This window comes from Camelus dromedarius, chromosome 14, assembly GCF_036321535.1.
Source record: "Camelus dromedarius isolate mCamDro1 chromosome 14, mCamDro1.pat, whole genome shotgun sequence".
Taxonomy (NCBI): domain Eukaryota; kingdom Metazoa; phylum Chordata; class Mammalia; order Artiodactyla; family Camelidae; genus Camelus; species Camelus dromedarius.
Window position 1 is genome coordinate 36,404,993 of NC_087449.1, and position 24,362 is coordinate 36,429,354.

The 24,362-nt window shown below is 35.5% G+C and overlaps 1 protein-coding gene and 1 pseudogene across 5 annotated transcripts in view; one reads left to right on the forward strand and one right to left on the reverse strand.

Moving 5' to 3' along the window:
* Window positions 1-24,362, forward strand: part of SPATA6 (spermatogenesis associated 6) — a 107,689-nt gene that overhangs the window by 38,481 nt on the left and 44,846 nt on the right. For all 5 annotated transcript variants that reach the window (XM_010984722.3, XM_031465091.2, XM_010984723.3 and 2 more), the window contains 3 exons: window positions 1,884-2,177; window positions 6,561-6,648; window positions 14,396-14,436. In XM_010984722.3, coding sequence (XP_010983024.1) covers window positions 1,884-2,177; window positions 6,561-6,648; window positions 14,396-14,436 — 423 coding nt within the window. The remainder of the gene's footprint in view (window positions 1-1,883; window positions 2,178-6,560; window positions 6,649-14,395; window positions 14,437-24,362) is intronic.
* LOC116156865 (large ribosomal subunit protein eL33-like) lies at window positions 13,838-14,385 on the reverse strand (annotated as a pseudogene).

Sequence of the window (24,362 nt, forward strand, 5' to 3'; positions counted from 1 at the left end):
CTCGTATCATCTAGCAGACAGATTTCAGCTCATTCACATGGCAGCAGGAAGACTATTTTCAGGCATAAAAACAACAAGCACTTTTCAAGTCTCCTTTTGTCAAGTGTTATTGTTCTGTTGGCCAATAGAGGGAGCCATTTTGTATAAAATAGTATAGAACAGCCACTATTTTACATTTTATTGGGCATTAATAGGGTGGATTAAGGATTGATTAGGTTAGAAAGTATGTATCTGTGGTAGATACAGCACAGTTTCTTACTTCCTCTAGTATTCAGAATTCAGAAACTGTAAGGAAGAAATGACGGAGTTACTTTAGGTTTGGTATAAACAGAGGTGTTTTTGTATATGAGTTTGGTACAAACAGCTGAGAAGGAACTTTATAGCATTGCTGAAATAGATGATTATGGGCTCATCTGGGTCTGAAAGTAAGAGATATTAAAAATGTATGAATATCTGGGAGAAAGAGATTAAGGATTGAGGAGGTGAGGAGGGCAGGTAACAGATTCAGTGAAAATAAAAGAGGTAGGTTGAGGAAAAGAACGGTTTGGTCAGCAAGGCGTTTTCAGAGTTTAGCTTGGATCTGTAGAATGATGAAATCTAAGATGAAGTTGAAAAACGCAATTAAACTGAGAAATTGAAAGTCTACGTCTAAGGTCTTGGAAAGATTGATTGCTTGGACATTTTATTAAACCTCAAAGGTTTTTTTCATGTACTGACATTGCTGCTCTGTGAGTCATTGTGATGTCATAGAGATGGATGAAGTGGGATGAAAAATTCTGAGTTCCTTGTTGAAGTCATTGAACAAGGTGGGAGAAGGTCCAGGAGCATAATAAGAGCCATAGAGGAAAGAAAGATGATGAAATAATCTGATGCTGCTGGTCTGTATGAAACTCACAGATTTATTTTCTAATTAGGAAAATATGTTGTCTTGCTTTCCAATTTTCCTATTTTCTCTAACATTGGAAATCTTATAGTTCTAGGTACTGTGTGAAGAGGTCTCATTTACTTCTAATCCAACTTCTAACGCATTTATAAGGCAGAGACTATTTAAATAATAATATTATCCTAATAACACAAGAATTTTAGAGATACCACATTTGTATTAAAAATTTTAGACTGTTAGCCAGTTTTACTAGAAGATAGAGTACTAGTCATTAAAGTTTGCAATATGTCTTTTATACTTTTTTACTTTTCATTGAAGTATAGAATTAAGATGTTACAGTTATCTGTCACTGAATTGTAAACTTTTAGTTTGGAAAAGATCTTAAAATCCTAATCACTAGTATAATTCAAATAATTTATTTTATGAAAATATGCATAAAGTTTTTCTTCAGATTTTCAACATTGTACAAATGAATGTAATCATAGTTCTATGAATGAAACTTATTTTAATAATTTTCACCATAAAGATTTTATAATGAACTAATTTGATGTGTGTTTGTAATATTGCTAAACAAATCCTCTTAAATTATATATCCAATAATTATACATAATTATAAATGATAAGCCAATGTTTCCATTAGTTTTTTAGTACACTGAAAAATAATTTTTCTTAATTTTCCAAATGATTAAATATTGGGCTTTAACTTTTATAAAGTACTTGTTATACTTAAGGAGTGTGGTATAGTATACTTTATTAACTATTAGACAGAGTTATTTAGGAGAACATGGATTTAACTTCCCCCAAGATCTGCACAGATAAGAGAGACTCTCTCATTGGCTTTGATAGATTATCTGTACCTTAAATTACTTAATTACTTTTTAAAGTTTTTTTCTACCTGTAGTTTTATATATATATATATATATATATATAATCCAAGGGACATAATATATATAAAATATATCTTCTCCTGATCAAACTAGTTTTTATTTTTTATGTTTAGGATAAATTTATTTACCATACGGCTCCAGTTGAAAAATCACACGGCAGACTGCAAAGCAGAACGTCAAGATCACAAAAGAAGAAATCCAAGTCACCTGAGAGAAATAAATACTGCATAAATGCAAAAAATTACGAACAGCCTACAATTTCTTCAAAATCACACTCTCCATCTCCCTACACAAAAAGACGAATGTGTGAGCTATCTGAAGACACTCGGCGGCGGCTGGCCCATTTAAATCTCGGACCCTATGAATTCAAAAAAGAAACGGATAAACCTCCATTTGTGATTAGACATGTATGTGTTCTTTGAAGAATTTCCATTTGAAACTGATCTAATCTGTTCTTCCACTAAAATATTATTCTCAAACTTCTTTCAACTTCTAGCTTATATTAATAATTTCCTTTCCTGAACCATCTGTTGGTCTAGCAGTCTAAAATGGAAAATTAACTTAATAAAGAACATTCTTTTGCAGCCTTTAAACCTGACAGAGATCAAGTTCCATTATGAATGTCATGTTAAATCCTCTAAGTACCCATTTCCTTCCTTCTTGTACAGTGGACAGCATAATAACTTTACAGATTGAACTGAGGTGTAATTGACATCATACTAAAATGGCAGAGTAGGGTTTTAAAAGAGGATCAAATTTTCTTTATGAAAAGGAAGACCCCCCCCCAACAGCCTTTTAAAAAATTGTAATGGAAAAGTAAGTTTCCCTTAAAATTATATCCCTTGTGTAAGCCTTATATAATGGACCTTTAAAGCAAATCATTTGATGGGGATGGGAATGTCTTTGAAAGTGAAGAGTTAACTTAAGGGTAACATAGTTCCAGTCTTTCTATACAGAAGACTGCTTTTGATATGATTTAAGCTTAGAGCTTGTGTCCATATGATAGTCAAATAGACTGGCTAATTTTAAGGGTCTATGATCAGAATATTATATATAATATATAATCAGAATAATTAATCAAAATCTTAGTTTCTTGAATTTTTATAAAAATTTACCTTAAAAGTATTTTTAAACAAAATTTACAAATTAATAAAAAGTTCTCTATATAATAATAATAAACTTAAAGATTTAAGTGCCCATAGAAGCAAAACAACTTTTTGAGATACCTGTAAAACTGTTTCTGACTTTGATGTCTCTAATGCATTTTTTTCCAAATTCTAAAATGTAAAATGTAAATACAAATGCAAAGATGTAAACATACTCCTTTAAGGTCTAATAGCTTTTTGAATGTACACCACCTAAAAGTTCAGATTTTCTTAATGATACCTTTTTTAAAAAATTTAGATGTGCCTTAAGCAATATTTCATTCCATATTCGTATTTTGACTATGGATCCTTTATTATTTTAGTCTAAAGTATTAGATTTTTTAATTGTAAAAAGAATTTAAAATATAATGGATACTTGAAAATGGTAATATTTTATTGAGATTATTGTGATTACACTTGTCTTATTTCTATAGAACTTGTTTACAGGTTCTGCTCACTTTTTTTGTTGTTTGAACAATATCCAGATACATTTAGTTGCTTGTTTAATGGCAGTTTCAGAATGCCTTTAATTTTGTTTGCCCACGATTGCAAATTAAATTGAAAAGAGAGGACATGCTAAATTCTAATCTGAAGGAATATTAGCATTTTAATTTAAAAACCTATGTACAAAGATAACAGGGAATATATTGAGGGTTAGCCACATAAAAAATTATTTAGGGAAATAACTGCTCTTAAAATGTTTGTTGTATTATTATTTTCATGTCAGTATTCAAAATAGAATAATTTTAATGCTGCTTTGTATAAACCTTGACATTTTTGTTTAAATGATTTCCCTTTCAGCTTTCCAATGAGCAAAAAGCAATACATACGTCTAAGCCTGTAGTTAGAAAACGCTTACATTATTGTATAGGACTAGATTTTTCTAATTGTGTTTGTGAACATGGAGCTGCCTTTCCTCCCTTTCCCTCCATAGCCGTTCGTGATTCTAAAAGCACTTAACAGAATTGGTAACCAAACAAAATTTCAATTTGATATATGCATATGCAAAATTTAACACTTTTAGGAAAGATATTCTAGATTTACAAACACTGTATAAAAAGTAATCTTAAAGAATAAGGAGCAGTTTTAAGAAACTAACTAGTAGGCTCCTAAACAAACTGGCGCAACCACCCTGCAGGGGTTAGACTGCATTCTTCTTTTCATTTACGCAGAGTAGGATTTTTTTTTCTATTGTGGTAAAATACTCATAACATAAAATTTACCATTTCAACCATTTTAAAGTATATCATTTGGTGACATTAAGTACATTTATATTGTAAAACTGTCACTACTGTCTAGTTTCAGAACTTTTTCATCACCCTGAACAGAAACCTTGTTCTCATTAAGCATTCACTTCCCATTTCTTTCCCCAGACCCTGGCAACCACTCATCTACTTTCTGTCTTCATGGATTTTCCTATTCTGCCATTTCATATAAATGAAATCAAAGAATTTCAGGCATTTTGTGTCTCTTTTCATTTAGCACAGGGTTTTTGAGTTTCTTCCATGTTGTAGCATGTATCAGTACTTGATTCTTCTTATGATTAAATAATCCAATGGGCATTTTGTTTACCCATCAACTGTTGATAGCCATTTGGGTTTTTTCACCTTTTGGTTATGTGAGTAGTGCTTCTGTGAACATTCATACACAAATTTTTGTTTGAATACGTATTTTAATTCCTAACTGCTTTAGTACTTGGGAGTAGAATTGCTGGATCATATGATAATTTTGTGTTTGACTTATTGAGGAATTGCCAGACTGTTTTCCACAATATTTGCTCCATTTTAGGTTCCCACCAGCAATGTTTGATGGCTCCAACTTGTCCACATTCTCACTAACATTTGCTTTTTTCTGTTTTATTTTATTTTTATTATAGCCATCCTGGGGGGTGTGGAGTGGTCTCTCATGGTTTTGATTTACATTTCCCTAATGACTAAGGATGCTGAGCATCTTTTCATGTGCTTGTTAGCCATTTGTATGGCACCTTCTTTGGAGAAATGTCTATTCAAATCCTTTGCCCATTATTAGTTGTGTCATTTGCCTTCTTGTTGAAGTCAAGTGTAAATTTTCTTTATATATGTAGGATTCGAGATCCTTATCAAGTATATGATTTGCAAATACTTTTTCTTACTCCGTGGCTGTCTTTCCCCATTTTTTTAATTTAAATTTTTAAAAATCATGGTAAAATATACACAATATAAAGCTTACTATTTTAGCCATTTTAAAATGTACCTTAAGTGTACTCATTAAGTAAGTACACTCACATTGTTGTGGAATCATCACCACATCTGTCTCCAGAAGTTTTTTCATCTTGCTAAGCTGAAACTCTGTACCCATTAAACAATAACTCCCCATTCTTTCTTTTGGCATTCCCATTCCCCCTGGCAAACAACATTGTACATGTTTGTCTCTATGAATCTGACGGTTTAGGGTACACAAAATAAACAGTATTTGTCCATTTGTGAATTGCTCATTTCACCTAGCGTAAAGTCATCAAGGTTCATCCATGTTATAGCATGTGTCAGAATTTTCTTCCTTATTACAGCTGGATAATATTCTTTTATACATATATACCATATTTTGTTTATCCACTGATCTGTTGATGAACATGAGGATTACTTCTACCTTTTGGCTATTGTGAATAATACTGTTGTGAACATGGTATAAAAAATATCAGTTCAGGTCCCTGCTTTCAATTTTCAGGAGGTATATATGCAGAAGTGGAATTGCTGGATCATATGACAGGCCTACTTTGAATTTTTTGTAGAACTCCCATGCTGTTTTCCATAGTGACTTCACCAATTTTCATTCCCAGTGAGAGTTATACAAGTGGTTCAGTCCCTCCACGTCCTTGCCAACACTTGTTATTTTCTGTTTCTTGGTAATGCCCATCCTGATAGGGGTAAAGGAGTGTTTTGATTTTCATTTCTCTAGTGATTAGTGATGTTGAACATTTTTTCATATGCTTATTGGTCATTTGTATATCTTTTGGAGAAATGTCTTTTTAAGTTTTTTAGTTGAATTTTAGAAGTTTTTTACTATGGTCAAATATTAATACCTTTTCATATAATGATTTGCAAATATTTTCTCCTGTTCCATAGGCTGCCTTTTTATTCTCTTGACATTGTCTTTTTATGTAGTCTTTTACTTTGATAAATAGAGCTGTTACATACAGATTTATATCACTGACTTTTTTAATAAGAAAACATGAATGACTCATTATTAGGCTCAGGATGCTGGCCTCTGAACACAGCTGAGTAAAACACTGTTTAAGTTCAAAATCTGTAAGGTAAGGAGATAAGCAGTAAATGGCTAAACTTGTTTTTTAAAAGTGGTAAAGTAAGATTTCTCTCTTTTTAACTTAGTAATGGAAAGCAAACTAGGTAATAGATAATGGACATTTCAACTGTAAATCTGTTCATTTTAAAGTAGACTCAGATGTATAATTAAATTTTTCTGGAGTTTAGTCTTAGTTTTATTAATACTCGATTAAACTCTGATTTTGGAACGTGCCTGAACCGTGTAGGCACTATCATGTTAACCTGGTGATAATGTGGTCTATGTACTTTAGTTGATTTTCTGGTGCCATGAGACTGAAAAAAAGCATTTAAGTTCTTTTTCACATTCAAATATTCCTTATTCTAGGTCGATCCCCCAAGTCCCAGGGCTGATGCTTTATTTGGATCATCTGGCAGAGACTGTGAAAGAGATGGATGGTCCAGGCTGCACAATGGTAAGCTACAAGTCATCTCTCTTCAGTGTTTTAGTTGTCTTGGCTATCATTAGGTCTTTATCTTGGCGTCAATTAACAAAACAGAATCTCTGCTGTATTATTGGGGAATGTGGCGTAATGCCACTTGTTGCAGCTTGTGATACACCTTGTGGGTGCTCTCTAAACATATGGAATTTCTGTGCTGCTGTAACCCATCTCCCTCTTTGAGATTCAAAACACATATTAGCATATTAAAGAATATGATACCTTTGATAAAAAAAAAAAAAACCTTGATTTTGCTTTGCTCAACAACTTCTAAATTTATATTTGACTATAAAACCCTTTTCTCACCTTAACATGTATTACCCAGTTTGTGGAACAGGCTTTGGGAAACATCATTGTAAAAAAAGTTCAAGGTTATGGGTTTTGGACATACATTTACACATATATTTGGATACTCACTCTGCCACTTATTTATAACCTGGGCATTCTTGAACATGTCGTTTTAACTTCTTTGATAATCAGTTTATTTATTGAAGAATGAAGACAACATGGCAAATATTACCATGTAAAATGCCCCAGCACACTGGACACTTAATAAATACCATCTGTCATAATGCTTATTTATGTTTCTAAAAAGATAACATCCTTTAGGCTTGGTTTATAAGATTTTTTTTTCATTTTTAGACTTGGTACTGGTGATTAGATAAGTTGTTTCTTAAGTTCAATATGAAGATGATTTTTATGAAGAAGATTAAATAGTATCTTATCATTAGGGATATTTAAGCGTTAATATCTGAATACCAGACATTGGCTGGTCAGTTCACCAAGCATTCACCAGCAGCCTTTAAGTTAACTTACTACAAACTGAGAAAAGGCATAGAAAGATGAGAGAGTGAAAAAATGTGATCAGCATATAGTGAGCTCTGTCTCTTTCTTTTTCTAAACTCTAGTGTATAATCCCTTTTTTTTAATTGGAAATGGAACATTCTTCTCTGAGAACATGAAGGGTTTGTGCCCACTTATACTAACAGGGAGATAGATGGGGTAATCAATAAGTCTTTTATGCTCAGAATAGCAGGCTATATGAAGTTAGGAACAGATGTTATACTGCTTCCCTTCTTGGAGGAAATTTATAGATGTGGAATAAATAAGCCTTAAGAACAAGAAAATCGAAAATAACTTCAATATAGACATTTCTTTGGAAGATGTCTTTGGAATGCACTTAAATGTCTGATTTCCCTTGACAGTTATTATATATTTGCTATTAGAACTATTACAGTTTCTAGTAACTTATAATTAAAGTAGTTGGCTGCCTATGTAGAGGTACAATCAGAGAGGTCAATAATGAGGTGCTTTTACTCTTTTAACTTTTTATTTTGATAGAATTTCAGACTTACAGAAAGTATAGATAATACAAAGAATTTCCCTGTACCTTTCACTTAGAATCCACAAATATTAATATTTGCTTTTCCCTCTCCCTCGATCTCTTTCTTCTCCCTGACTCCGTGTCTGTGTGTGTGTCTGGTATAAACTTTTCTTGACAAGGACGTTGCTGTGGACTTAACGTGTCCCTTACAGTTTACATGTTGAAGCTCTAAACTCCCAGTGATGGTGTTGGAGATGGGTGTTTACCTCTGGGAGGGAATTGGCTTTAGGTGAGTCTATGGGTGGGGCCTCATGATGGGATTAGAGGAAAGGTGCCGGGCTTGGAGAGCTTTTGTGACGTGTTGGAGAGCTACAAGACACCCCTGCACAGTCTGGAATCTGGGCCTTCTAACTGCAAGTTCTGTTCTTTTCTACTACTTTTCCTACCTGCATGCAGAGGGTATTTTTTAAAATATGTTCTAATTTTCTCTATCTGGAATTTCCACGGTATATAATTCTAATTGTAATTTGTGCATTCCTTTTGAAGAAACTCAGTACCTCTTATAATACCTCAAGAATATTTGGAGGTTTTACCCAATCACTTGTATGTTTGAAGAGGAAATCAAGGGTGTCATCCTGGCTCTTTTTTTACTTGCTTAGGATTTAGGAAAGATGTTAGGCTGTCTCCCCGTTGGAGGAAACATCTCTTGTTCTCTTGGTTTGAAGATTCTGTCATGAGTTTTAATTCTACATGAGACTGTAATCTTTTATGAGCTTCCACTAATCCCTTTGTTGGATGGTTATTGCTTTTTATGTAAAATAAATTGGAAATAACATCCCAAATACTAATAGGCCATATCTTGAGTACATAGCAATAAATGGTAATATTTTAATCTTTTCTGAATAAAATGCATGTAGTCACCATGTATATACTTATCAGTAAAATGTCTGTTTCAGCTTTCATTTAAATGTGAGCCTTCTTGTCTTGTAGAAGACAAGCTGAACAGTTCTGTTTGGCAGCTGAACAGTTTCATTTTTAGGAACTCCTTTTTTTCAGTTTCTTTATTTTTCTATTCTTTATAAAACATTTTTAACAGCTTTATTGAGGTATAGTTTATATATCATAAAATTCCCATTTTAAGTATACAGTTAACTAATTTTTAATAAATTTGCAGTTGTAAAATCACTAATATCAATTTTTAGAAGATTTCCATCATCCCAAAGAATTTTATTATACTCATTTGCAGTAAATCTACACTCCCATCCTGATCCCTTGTACTGTTTTTGATTTTGGCTATTATCAATAGTGCTACTGTGAATGGTTTTATATCGAAGTATTTGCATACATAAATGCTTTCATTTCTCCTCAGTGGATACTTAGAATTGCCAGTTAATATTGTAAGTTTAACCTTTTAAGAAATTGCCAAATGTTTTCCAGTGTGTCTGCACCATTTTACATTCCCACCAGCAGTATACAAGACTGCAGTTTCTCCACATCCCTGTCAACACGTGTTATTGCCTTTTTAATTATAATCATTCTATGCAGTCCTATCTCATTGTGATTTCAATTTATACATGACTAATGGCATTGCATGTTTATTCATGTGATTTTTAGCCATTTTTTATATCTTTTTTAATGATTATCACTATTTCAGTCACTGGTAAGCAGGGAACTTACAGTTTACTAAATTTTAGAAAAGAAAAAAATGTGAGGGGGAAAGGCTGAGATGTTGCTACTGAGACTTTGATAGCCATGGAAATAAGATAAAAATATTAGACACTGGAGTAAACAGTTTCAGGTGACTATATCACAAGTGAGCAGGAGACAGAAAACATTTTGCTATGCGTCTTTCCTTTTTAGAAGGTTGGACCTCCTGAGAGATACTAAACTCTGTTTTTATTTTATAAAGCTGGAAATCCTAGCTTTACTTCTAGTTACAGGGATTAACATATGGCAAAAGCATTGGCTGTGTGCTCTGTGAAGGTTCACAGGAGAGCAGAGGCCAACCCTGGAATGTTACGTGGGCCCTGGGATAGCCGTGGGCTTAAGTGCTGATAAAGGTCTCCAGTGGCAGATGCCCTCTGAAAGCTGGAACAGGGCACACTCATTGAGCATCGGGAAGTTCTGTGGTGATGGTAGCACTTCACTACCAGAGTGGGGTTCCTTTAAGCTTTGTAAAAGGATGATGTGTACCCTTCACTGTAGGGTTCTATGGAGGTTGCCAAGATAGGGATTGACTCAAAGGGACTATGCATTGGTTCTAATTGCCAGGATGGGGGCTCAAGTGTTACTTTGAAGAAAAAATAAGTTGATAAATAGATGATGAGATTTAGATGAAAGCTCCTTTAGTCCTTCTTACTTAGTCAGGATTGGTCCTTTTAGGGCTGATACATATGAGCCTGTTGGGTGAGGGTCAGCTATGGAAAGAGAGGAAGGATGCAGAGGCTTTAAGTTATCAGACCTCTCCCAGTGTGAATGGTGACTTACGTACAAAGTAGATCTTAATTTCTGAATTAGATGGTTGCTAAGGAAATGTTCTGATGACTGATGGTCACATTTTGTTTTTAATGTGTACTGTCACTACTCGGTATTTGATTAATTACATTGTATATATCATATCCATTTGGTTAACAAAGCCATAATCTGATGCCATTTTTGAGACAATAAAGACACTTTTATTCTCTGTGTGCTTTTGCTTTATTATAAGGACGTCTTCTACTGTCCTTATATTAGCAGAAGTAGCGCTGAACTAATCAAAAACCTCAGTTCCATGACTCGTTGAGCTGTATAGGAAGTCAGCTTCCTGAAATGTAAAGTAGAAGCAATAGTCTTATGCATTGTATCAGTCTGCTTGGGCTGCCATAGCAAAACACCATCGACTGGGGGCTTAAACAACAGACATTTATTTTCTCACAGTTCTGGAAGCTGGGAAGTCCAGGATCAAGGTGCGGGTAAGGTGGGTTTCATTCTGGAATCTCTTCTCTTGGTTTGTAGGCAACTGCCATTTCACTGTACGGTGACATGACCTCTTCTTCCTGTGTGCGTGGAGAAGGGATTGGAGAAGAGAGAGAGAGCGCGTGAGTGAGCAATTGGGCACTCCATAGCTCACGTGGGAGCTCTCCCATGTCTCTTCTTATAAGGGCGTTCTTTCCATCGTGAGGCCCCGCCCTCATGGCCTCATCCAGCCCCAGTTACCACCTAAGGGCCTCATTTCCAAACACCGTCACCTTGAGGGGTAGAGCTTTAACATGAATTTTGGGAGGACACAAATATTAAGTTCATAACACTGATTTCATGAGGTTATTGAAGAATCAAATAATAGCTAATACTTGTTGTATGTTTTCTGCTAGCTGCTATACTAAGCACTTATATTTGATTGGTTAATTACAGTAACCTCAAGAATTTAGATACTGTCATTTATCCCCATTTTATAGATGAAGAAATCTGAGGTTTAAAAAGGTAAAGTAAGTTGTTTGAGATCATGTACACACACACGCACACACACACACAATCTAAATTAGTTCTTTCTTTTTCTTCATACTTAAGTGTGACCCATTCATTAAGGCCCAGCTCAACTTTCTCCTCCTTTAGGAAGTTTTGCCTGATTGCCTTCAACTTTGAGAGATTGATCTCTGTGTTTTTTGTTTTTTTTTAATACCTGCACCCCGCTCTGAGTTTTTAGTAACATTAATTGTGTGTACCATTCTACATACTGCCTGTACCATTCTTATTTAGCCTATTATTTTATGCTGCTGTCCTTCAACTTGGTATAACTCAACTACAGTAAATTATAAGTACTTCACAACCATGGGCCATGACTTTTATCTCCTTTATCTCTTGCATTTAGAATATAGTTAGTGCCTAATTGCCGTTAAGTGTGGGTAAATGTGAACATTAGGAAACCTCAGATCAAAGTAACAGCTTAATTCGTAAAAATGAAAGAAAATTATAAATCTGTCTGAATTAGGGTACATTTATAAATGGTTTGTAGAAAGCAGAAGACATACCAGTGTTTTAATATTACATTAGCTGCCAGAAAGAATGTAGAAATTATCATAATTTTCAAAGTTAGCATGTTTGGAGAATTAGACTCAGTATGTCCTTATCATTTTTTAATTTCTTGTGCTATTTGTGGCCATGTTGTACATTAGACTATACAGAGGAGAAGGTGGGCTGGGATTTAGTTTTATTTTGAATTTTGAAAAGCACTTGAAGTAAGTTGAATCTTACTGAAATAAATGGTGAAGTTGGCCTGTGTGGAAGACATTCATGTTTCAGCTACCATTTATAATGGTTCAGGACACTCAGAGAAGAAACAACATCTTGTACTATAAAAGAGAGCTAATTGGCTAATATAGACTATCTGGGTCTCTAATATATAGCCAGTATATTTCTGTACAAGGTAATTTGGGAAGGTAAAATATAGAATATTAGAAATTCTGTTTTTGACTGGAATGTATTAGTAAGGAAATAGAATTGCAAATTATGGTTCTGATTTTCTTGTCTGTTACTGTAACAGAGGTTAGAATGCTTCAAAGTTGACTCCTTTAAGTAATGAGTAAAACCCAAAATCTGCATCTGCAGTATAGAGGTCTTTATTTTAGGGAAAGATTTAGAATAGTTTATAATCCACTGTTATACTGAACTAGGTACTTTCATAAACAGTATGATTTAATCACCACTATGACTCTCTGAGGTAAGGTAAGCATTATCTTTATACTCTTAAAATGAGGAGTGAAACACAGATTAATTATATAACTTGACCAAAATAATATGTCTGATAAGTGGTAGAAGTTGAACCTGGCCTTGCTTGACTTAGAATTCGATAGTAATGAGGTTGATGATGGTGTTAGTAATATAGTTAGCATTTATTTTATTGCCATATATGTAATATCTAATGTAATCTTTAAAGCAATATTAGGAAAGAGGTACATCAGATAGTTGAGGAATCTGAGACTTAAAAAGGTTAGGTAATGTGCCCAAGGCCAGATGGAAACTCCTGGGGCCTGAATGCAATGCAGATCTATTTGTCAACAGTCTTTTACTACAGTGTGCTCCTGCCCTCTAAAGCTGGTCCTGTTTCCACTACACTCACTTGATTCAAGCATGGCCTCCAAGAATAGGAACACATGTGGTTTGGCAATTTCTATCAAATCTATATATTCAGATTACATTTCATCATAAACTAGTTTATCAACTAAAATTATCCATTTCATGTAGACAAACTGGTTTATCAACTCAAAATTATTTTGGTCTGTATTCAGAGATCTTCTACTCTAATGAAAATAGTATTTGTGAAATCACTTAATTACTGAAGAACTGATAAAGATTTTTTTTTTAAGTTTCATTCAATTTAATGAGGGAGGCAGTTGCCCAGTACATTTAATAAACCACAGTACCAAAGCTGAAATACAGGGAAGAGTTATAGATCCATTTGCTATGGAAATCTAGGTAAGTTTCATGGTGTATATCTGTGCTGGCTTAAAATTCTGACTCCTGTCTTTTCTGGAATATGCCAGGTGTCTCCATTTGTCCAAAAACTTTTCAGAGGCTAGGTTCAAGTGCTCCAATACCATAAGCCTTCCAAGATACTCCTTTCCAGTGTCTCCAACCAAAGCTTACTAGTAACCTCCCCTGTTATATTAAGATACTTATATCCTATCCTCATCAAAACCCTATTGTCCAAAATCTCGGTGACTGCCATCTCTGGGCTTCCTTGTACTCTAAATGCCTGATAACCACCATCATTTAAGCACTTAGCAACTGAATTTAGGGCAGAGACTTGTAAGCCATTTAATAAAAATTCAAGGGAATATTTTATTTATTTACTCTTCGGTAAGTTTAAATCTTTGAGTGGTACAGCATCACGTGGATTCTGTGTCCAATGACCTTAGGAAGGTTGCTTCAGAATTTGGCACAAACCATGCCACTGTGAGCGTGAGTTATCTTTCCCCAGATTACTCTGGTTTTGTCCAATTTTCCACCAGGAGTTACTGTGTTGTTCTTTGCTTTGTACACATAAGCACATCTCTTGCCTAAGTCGAATTCATCTTCATCTCGAGCATAAACACCTTCAATTTTAAGAGACCTGGTTCCAGAGACCCTTCTTATAGCCATCAAAAATGGCCTTGAACCACAGCCTTCCAGACATATTCGTCGTTTTAATTCCTGTTCCCTGCAGGCCTCCACAGGCTTCAAGGTGGCTGGCAGAGCAAACAGATGTAGATTTTGCCTTGCTCATCATCTTTGTAACATTGTTGAAGGATTTTAAGATATTTCTGAAAACTGCTGTATGAATTATAAGAAACAGAGTGATAGCAAAAATCAAAGATGAAACCAAATTTTCTTCTTTTTGATGGGAAATATTTATAGTTTAATTCTTTTGTAATCCTTTTTCAGATCATTCTCATCTTGGCTGCTACCGACCCAAGGATTATAAGGTATGTAGTATAAATTACAGAACAGTAATGATCCTAGCTTTCAGATAAGAGCACAAGTACATTTCTTATACATATGGTCAGGGATTATCATATTCATTTAGTCAAGAAAATGTACAAACAATAATTGTCATATTATGGAATGTCATTATTTTGTCTCCGTTGTCAACTGGTAGAATAGACTTTTCATTGAAAGTCTTCTTACAAGTATTCTGTGGCTTTTGATTGTTCATTTGAATTAATTACTTACTGAATGTGTTTGTGTATGTATATGTGTATGTGTGTATGAGAGAGAGATAGAAATTGGTTGTTACTTTGAGTGATATCTCACACAGTAGTATTTCTAAATTTCAGTCATTCATAGAGCATCCTCATAATTTTTGTAATAACTGCAGGTAATTTATGCTATCTAAAGAAGTTCACCTTTTAAAAATTTCACCAGTGTAAATGAAAAATCAGTATCTTATGCTTTAAATGGATGATAGCCTAAAAATACAGCAAAAACAAAGCAATGTTACTAAATTCTGACTAGATGACTGTTGTTTCCCAAAGACTCTGAGGCATGGTCTCCATTTGTTAAAATGAGATAAGCAGTGACAGACGGGTGTAGGAGACGTACCAATAGACAGCTGAGGATTTCTGATTGAAAGAAAATTGAAAAAAATACATGTTTTCCTTTGTGATTCAATGTTTCTAGTGTATGTCCATGTGCCATGTAAAATAATCTTGTATATCATCTAAATTTATTTTGGGTACCATAAAATTATCCACTATACATTTTGAGACTGCCCCAGAGTTTGTCTTTTCTGTCCCTAAGTGAAAGCGTCTTAATAAGAAGTGGGAAAACAAAACAAAACAAAAGACATAGCTTTCCTTATGATACTTTAGTTTATTTACTTGAAAACAGTGTATCCTGTGGTAGCTGACACTGAGTAGCATAGTTCTTTGCTGTGCTGTCAGTGTGGGAAAAGAAATACGGAGCAGTTAAGTGTCAAGTCAAGGCACCGTGTGACCAGATTGTCAGATCACCAGGTAGAACTTTATAAAAATTCATTCCCAGCCTACTAAATTAAAATTGTTGAGAATGGAGACTGGAATCACCTTAGTTGTAATACTTGAGGGACAAGCCTGTCTTTGTACGTTTTCTTCAAGTCTTGTTTCACAGTTTGTATTTATTTATTTTCTTCTTTATTTAAAGTCTACCCTTTTTATTAATCTGCATGTTAATGGCTACTTAGCATCTTTACTTCCTATTTTTCCTACTTCTCCATACCTATTATATCTGCTGCCTCCCTCTTTAAGATTTCTGGCTGCTTGGTCATTATCTACTCTTTTAGCCAATCTCAACTCTCTTCACCTTGGATGCACTATAATCAACTGTTCTATAAATACAAAGTTCTCTGAAAAAGAACACACCTTTCAATCTGCCTCTATATCTTTACAGTCTCTTCTTTCTCTGTCTTTTCACTGCTAGATATTCAAATAAACATTGCTTTCACTTTTTTATCCATTATTCCTAAAATATTTGGGGAAAATGAATTTTATGAGAACTTTAAAAATTAAAGAGTCCTTACACCTCTTTGAAAGAGATAGGAAACCATGTTAGTGGAATTGGGAAGTAGAACTGGCTTTAGACACAAATGTGAAATGCATGTGGAATATATGGTTGATTTCTGGTATCCTTACATCACTTTTAATATCCTCACATACCTTACATTGCCCTGTTAAACTGAGTACCTCTTTGACTTACCAGAATAAGGACTTAATGTGTCTTTCCAGATTCATGAAGCTAACTAAGTATAATGTCTTATTCATTCTGTCCTTGCTGGCTAGCCAGGTGTATGATGCCTCGTGGACACATAAATGGTTTGAATGCGTGAATGAGTATCACATCAAGTTTAGAGGTCTCTGCTCAGATTTCTGTACTGCCTGTAATTTAGCAACTTCTGTTGCTCCTGAACCTACACACTCTGTTCCCATTATATCATCAATGTCCTTCTCATCCAAGTCATGTTCATATTTCTAGCTCTATATTTCAACTCACCCAATTTATTAGGGTAATGCTTGACGTTCTTACAAACTCTGGTATTTCAGTGTCTTAACACAGTAGAAATTGTTTCTCATTAACAGTCCAATACATCTGTGAAGGCACACCTGCTTCTTAAAAGCCTGGAAGTGAACTAAATTATTTCTTATAGTCCCATGACAAGAAATGGCCACAAGGCCATATCTAGAAGCAGGGGGAGGAGGGTGACTAGCAAATAGAATCCTGGTTAAGCAGCTGTTTTCCACTACAGAGGGGTCATACATTGTAGTAGACAGCAAACCGTATCTGTCACAGTCTACCCGTCTAGCCACCAAATATATCTGCATACCTTTCTTCCCTCACACAGAATATACTTTTGTCCTCTTCAAGGAAAACTACTTGAAGTTATTTGCAGCCACTTGAATCTAGCTTGAAGTTCAGGATCTTTTGGTGATGGATAGGCCAGTCCATCAGATCCAGATGGGATTCCTTATGATCCAGTGGCCTGTGAACTAAGACAAATTATCTCTCCCCTCCTTCACCTTCCTACCCTACCTGAACCTCATTTCTAGTATGTTTTGTTAGAGCAGGGACAGGATAACTGGGGTGGGGGGGGTTCTTATTTACAAAAGGGAGAAATAGAGAATGAAGAGCAGTTCTTAGTCTATAGCAATGATGAATCCTGCTGGGCAAGCTTTGTGAACCTATCAGGCAGGTGCCCCGCTGCCCTGATGGTAGAGGAATTTCCTTTCTTAGACCTTACTCTCCATGGGCCCTGACTCTGCCCTATAGCTGGTTTTTCCTTGTCTGTTTATTATCCAACGTGGCAGTGGGTTATCCTCTCTGAAATGGGTTTGGAGGATTTTGATCTCTTGGAAATGTATAATTTTTCAGCCCACTTCTTGCTGTTAAAAGCTTCGGCGCCTGAGAGCTGTTTTGACATAGACTCTTAAAGGCCAAGTTCTTGATTTCGTAGGCAATACCGTTTCCTCAAAAACAGTAGACTTCTCATTTGCTTCCAGTCAGTTTAATGTGTCAGTAAATACACCCAAAGCTTTTTCCCCCCACTTCTAAATGTAATTCCAGGATCTGATATATTTCTTTGGCTCTTCTGTCTTTTAATGGCACTTGCCTTGAGGCCATTTGAAGTCGACTCAGACTGGAAGCAACCCCTTCAATCTGAGTTTTGTCTTAGGATTTAGCTTCTCTGTTTAAAATGTCTAATGAATCTTTGTTGAAAGCTGAAAGCCTTTTTCTGTCTTAACCTTATACCTTTGGGGTCCACACGCAGTTGGCACTCACTTTTCCTGACCCTGGGAGCCCTCAGTTACTAGACTCTTCCTGTACTGTTTCGTTTCTACTCTCAAACTAGTCTTTCCTGAGCTTGTCATTCTTGAAATCCCTTGCCAAATACAAGTAAAAGCCAATACACACTCCTACTCTTGTCCTTTCCAGCTATTTTCCTAGTAGTAACAAGCTTGAAAGTTCTGTGGTCTATCTTCCAAGCTGTTGCAGGTCACAGTATAATTAAATATTTTGCTACTGCATTACGTGGATTTTAAAGTTTCAATCCTCAAACATCTGTTCCCTTGCTTCCTGCTCCCAACCTATAAGCCAATGCAAATTTAGATCTGTGTTAAGGCCAGTGAAGTAAGACATTGGTTTCTGAATTGATTGGGATAATGTTATTTGCTATAGAAATGAACCTCCAAACTTCAGAAGGTTGATATAATAGAAATTTAGTTTTTATTCACATAGTAGTTGAATTTAGGGTACTTCTGATCTGCATGCTATTTTTTCCATTTAGTAGCCCCATTTTATGCTTTTGCCTTACCCTAGAGCTTTGCTGTTCTCTTCACATGGCGGGGAAATGAAGAACCTGGAGAGGCATATCTGTTTCTTAAAAGCTTTGGCCTAAAATTGGCACATAACATTCTCGTCTGCATTCTACACTGATCAGATGGCCACATCTAGATGCAAGGATTGCTTCTCAGCAATACTTCTGCTCTGGGAGGGAGAGATGAATGTGGTGGGAGGCTAGCCATTTCTTTTGTCACATCTAGAATGCCTTGTCCCTCTCCACTCCCAACTACTGTCTTTCACTTTAGGAAAGATGATGCGACTGAAACATTTATTATGCTAGAAATGAAAACTTAGCAAAACTAGAAATGATCTCTGCTTCATGGATATTTCATGATAATGAGGGAGACAGATAATAACAAAATCATAAAAATCAACATGTACCTGGAACTGTATCATGGGGGTCATGCACGCTAGCTTGGACTAGTTTGTGTACTAGGAGGATTTGATCTGGTGAAAGAGAATGGAAAAGAGCATCTTGAGGATTGGTGATTGCTCTTGAGCTCTGAAGGTGAATAGGAATTTACTGCATGAAAAGGAGGAAAGGACATGTGCAAGGGAAAAGGGGAAATAGCATTTATAAAGGTTCAGAGGTCAGGCAACTAAAAGCCCAGTGTTGCTGGAGGTGAGACATGTGTCAGTATAAACTGAGGCTGGAGTGGCAGATGGGGATCAAATCTTTTAAGCCAGGTTAGGAATTTTGAATATTATCCTAAGTACAATGGGAAACAAATGAAATTATTTTAAACAACAAGGTGACAAGGTTAGATTTGTGCTTTGAATCTATCACTTTGATTGTAGTGTGGAAAGTGGGTTGGACTGGGAATAGAGTGGATACTAGCAAACAAGTTAGTAGGCTGTTAAACAGTGTGAGAGATGGTGGTGATAGCTTGGATTGGGGTGGGAGTAACGGAGGTTGATTGCAGTGGAGATATTAGACAGATATTTAGGATTAAGTTTGATAGAAAAGTAGGTATGATAAATGGAAAAGATATACTATGTTCTCCTAGAGAAAGACTCATTATCATAAAGAATTTTCTTCTGTTTAGGGTAATTCGAAAATTAACAGGATCTCAATAAAGATATCTCCTGGCTTTTTTTTTTTTTTTTTTTTTTTGCATTCCAGGAACTAGGCAAAAATAGGCAGAGAAACTTTGAAAGCAGAGAGCATTGAAAGGTACTTAACCATGCAATGTTAAGAATGACTCTTAGATTTCTGATTTTCACAAGTCAGTGTTAGATGACACCATTATTGAGATAAGAAACGTGTAAAGTTTAGTTTAAAGTTCACAGAATTCTAAATTCTGCTGCAAATTCCTGTTTATCTTGTTTAGACTTTGAAGAGTCTCTGACTATTCAGCTCAGAAACAGACGAGAGCTTAAAAATCAACCATATGGCACTTTGGTGTATTCTGAAGGGGATTTAACTTTAAGGAGCCATTGAGCTTTTGTTTCTGGCAGGTCAGTTGGGAATGAAAGCAGACAGGAGGAAGGAAAGGGATCTGACTGAGGCAGTGGAGGAACACAGGACAGCAGAGAAGAAACAGCTTCTTGCAATGGAGTGTGGGGGTATCTAAATGAGACATAGTTTTAAATTTTCACATTTAAAAATTTTGCCTTAGCCAGCAAACCTTTTAAGGAAGCAATTTTTGGACTCTGAAAAATTTTTTGGAATTTTTGTTCTGCCTGTTAAGTACAGACCACTGGATGTGTGGGATTTTGCTCCTTTTTGTTCTAAGGCATCTTTCAAATGAACAGTTTTGTTCATATAAAAAATCCTCCAAAGCAGCCACTGTTATTCTAAAATGCTTGGTGAAATCATTTTGTTTGGAGCTACCAGTACACATTTAAAGTTATAGTGTAAATACATGTGTGAAGATTCAATCTTTCTTTGAGGGAGCATGGACCTAACCTGAAATACAGGCATAAGAGTCTGGCAATGTTGGTCAAAATTTGTACACCTTGTATCTTTGGCTCCAAACTAGGTTGATGTCTTAAATTGGCAACCTGACAAATCTAGGAAGATTGAAGGTTTGGTAGCAATTTCTTCCAGAGGTTTTTTCCCCCGCCATGGAAAAAAAATTAGAAACTGAGGACAGTTTTCATGATATTCTGACAAGTGACCCAGAGCAGAATTTTTACTAAGGATTCAGGTATGATAAGAACACCTGAACCTATCAGTCCTTGGGCCTGGCCCGAGGGTGGCTTCAGTAGCTTATGCCTGTTCACTTCTTTATGAACTTCCCCTTACAGACTCACAGCAAAAAGTGACAAAGACGGAGAGAGATATATTAGTATTGTCAGTAATATGACAGATTCACACTGGTTTAGCTTTTAAATCTGACCAGATAGTGAAGAGTTCTACATTCCAACAAGACAAAGTAACTCAGCATTTGGGAACTTTATGAAAAGGAAATCGAGTCCAGACTCAACACCAAGATTCACTTCACTCGCTATTGTGGTCAAAGAGACCCCCCAAGGAGGGAGGCCCAAGAAGTCCCACAGGAAAGAGTAGTTTCTAAGTTGAGAGTCTCAGTTAGCTGGGGCAGCGGTGGGGCGGGGGGGTCGGTGGTGGTGGATCTTATTGGACTTCCAGGATTGTCAATTGCCAGCTCACTGAAAGACTACCACAATTACTGAATAATCTGATGATGTCAAGCAAAGCTGAGTTTATGACAGAATGCAGTAAGGGAGAGCACCACCTTCACAGTCTTAGTAACTCGCTGAAAGGTTATGGGTAGATACTCATAGGGTTTGGGGCTCTGGGCTCCAGTGTTTTAAGGTAAGCCTTTTAATGAGGGAATCTAATTGGCAAAGCTTCTGATTTAAAATTTAGGATTAATGGACCCAAAGGTCAGGGTCTTAAAGCAAGTCTTGACAAGTAAACAGGTATTGAATAAGGAATGGATTTGTCCAGCTGAGTGATTTCTTGTCCTGAGAAGGGAGCTGTTTACCCAGATTAAGAATCTGTTGTTTTAAGAAGGGAGCTAATTGATGATTGAACAGACTGTTGTTCAGGTAAATGGTTTATGGGAAGGTTCGGAAGCAAATAATGAAGCTACTTACTGGTTTATAGCATTATTATCCTGGCAAGAATTTCCTGAAACTCATGGTAAAGTCATGTTGAGGTAGGTGGGCCTCAGTTCTTTGTTCTGTTAGTTAATCCATGTGAATGCTGGTGGTTTCAGTTCTCACATGTCTACTAAAGTTATATACGCTTTTTCATTAATGTGTTACGCATTGTTAAGTTTCTTCCCAGAAATCTTATAGTTTTGATTCCCATTATAAAGAGTGTTTTATGTAAAAATTACATTTTTGTGTGTTTTATTGATGTATAGGTTTGAAATAGATTTTTGTATAACATTCTTGTCCTAGATATTCTTGAACTTTTTAGTAGAGGATACCGTATCATCTACAAAGAATGAGTTTTATTCTGCCTTTCAAATTATTTATCTTGACTTACTCAGATCTTCAATACATTGTCAAATAAAAGTGGATGGATAGTGGATGGGGATGTGGCAGAGATTATGTTGCTTATTATTCATGTTCTTGCCCATATTTTCAAGGCCTCTTGCAGGTTTGTGAGGCCTAGTTCCAGCCAATGGGCTGTGCATGGAAATTACGTGGCTCCTTTCCAAGGTGAAGCATAGAATTGATATGAACTCTCTCTTGTTACAGTGACAGTGAGGCCTCATGTTCTAGATGGTGCAGCTATAAGTTGTTCAGCCTGTCTCAACAGCGTGGGTCCTTGGGCAATTTTGTGAAGTGTGATCTCTTGCTAACCTATATTACCATAAAGTAGAGGGAGAAATGAACCTTTATTATTTTAAGCCATTAATTTTCAAACATAATTTGCAGCCTGATATGCTGCAGCATACACTAATACTGTGTGCATTCTTGTCTTGATCCTGTGTTTGATAAGATTGTGTTGAAGGTTTCACACCTATGAATGTTATTTGCAGGAGATTTTTGTAAAATATCCTTTAGCAAGTTAAGGAAGTTCCCTTTGAAATTCCTTGTTTACAAAAAATATATTTTTTAAAATTATGGGTGGATGTTGGATATTATTGAATACTTTTTCCAGCATCTATTGAGTTGATTCAAAAGGAGTGTCCTCAGCAAAACTGAGAAACTGATCTCAGTTGCCAGTATCTGCTTCTCTGCCTTTTGAATCAGAAGCACACTTTGTTCTTACTATCCTGTAGGTAGTACCTACTGCATTTCTCTCCTATAGCCTTCATTCTCAACTACTTCCCAGGAAATTCCATTAGAATTATTTTTATTTACTTCTTAAGTTTTGTGTCCCATGACAAAGGAGAAATTTTAAAGCACAGTGTGTAGTACCAGGCACTAAAAGGACTTTCAATAAATATTTGTTGGCTAAGTGAATTTCTTGGTTCCTGTTTATACTTAGTGGTTAATTTCCTTTTCCATTAATTTGACCTTGAAGTTCCTGTAAATATAAAAATTTTATGGCCATCAATATAATTTAATTTATCAACTTATCGTATGAGCGACTTTTCAGGAATCTTATTTCATAAGTATGGTATAACCAAACCATTGTATATCACATATTTGAAAAGTATGTCATTCACATAATTACATTTATTAATTACAATGAATTTAGTGTATGAAATTTTCTTTTCGACCTGTAACAGTTTCAGATTGGTTTAAAAATATTAGATTATTTCTTGATGCATGTCAACATTTGCAATATTGGAATTGTTACATTTCTGACATCTTAGAAAAGACATTTAAAGAGCTATTTCAAATGTAAAAAAACTATGCTGAAATATGAAGATTGCAGGAAACAGAGGAAATAAACTTAAGCCCTCTGCTTTGTGTTTTTGTTAATTTTTTCTTGTTTATTTTTTGTAGCAAACCTGTAAGATTACTTCCCCAGTTTACAGATAAGAAAACTAAAACTTAGAGTAAATCACTTTCTCAGGGCACATAACAAGCAGGGATTTGAACTTAGGTCTTGGACCCTAAGCCAGTGTTCTTGAGGAGTCATCCAAGAAATGTAATTCTTCTGTAATCAAAGAGATAATATTCCATTTGGTGTTTTGGAAGTGGATAAGCAACCTATGGAAAACCCGTAAGAGCCTATGAAAGCGTTTCTTAAGCTAAGATTTAGGGTTGAAAGTTTGAAGTGGATTCTTATCAAAGACTCACCCTTTATTGTACTTTCCATTCCCCCATTTGGGCATAAAACTTTCCAAAACAAGTATTTACTCTAATTCTATGGAAGGAATACATCTCAGCTATGTTCCCATTGAGCAATTACTTATTGCATATCTATTTAGTTCTAATTTCATTACTCATTGTTTTATCATTACTTGTTTTTTCATGTCTCTCATTCTGGATTGTAATTTCTTTGAGGTCTCCTGTTATATTTATCTGTGATTACTGTCTCCTACCTTGCTCAGTACTTTATACGTAGAAGATGCTTGATAAATGTCAGATAGTATTGAGTTACAGCACTCAAGTTTCTCTATAGTGTGCCCCTCTCTACCTCTATGCTATTCTCTCTGATTACTTTCCTACACAGATAGCCAAGTGATTGTAGTCATTGTTTATCTTTCCTTGTGCCTCTTCCTCCACTTGGAATGCCCTTTCTCCCCTTTTCTCTACTGATAGCCTTGATTCCAATCCCACCTCCTCCATGAGACCTCCACCATTTAGACCATTAGAAGTCTTTAAACTTCATTCTGCAGACATTGTCATTAGGGGGTGTTTGCTGCTTAGCATATCTCACTGTCAGTTTTCTTTGTGTTAATACCCGTCTCATCTGGATTGTGAGTTCACCTCTTTAGATCTGTGTGTTAGTTAACATGTTGTTCAAGACATTCTCTGTGAATATTCCTTTTTCAAAATTAATTTGTTTGTGTATTTATTTATTTTTTAATGGAGGTACTGGGGATTGAACCCAGGACCTCAGTGCATGCTAAGCATGCACTCTACCACTGAGCTATACCTTACCGTGCTCAGTGAATATTCTGATAGAGAAAAGCTCAGTTGTAGTCACCTAAAAGAGGCTTTA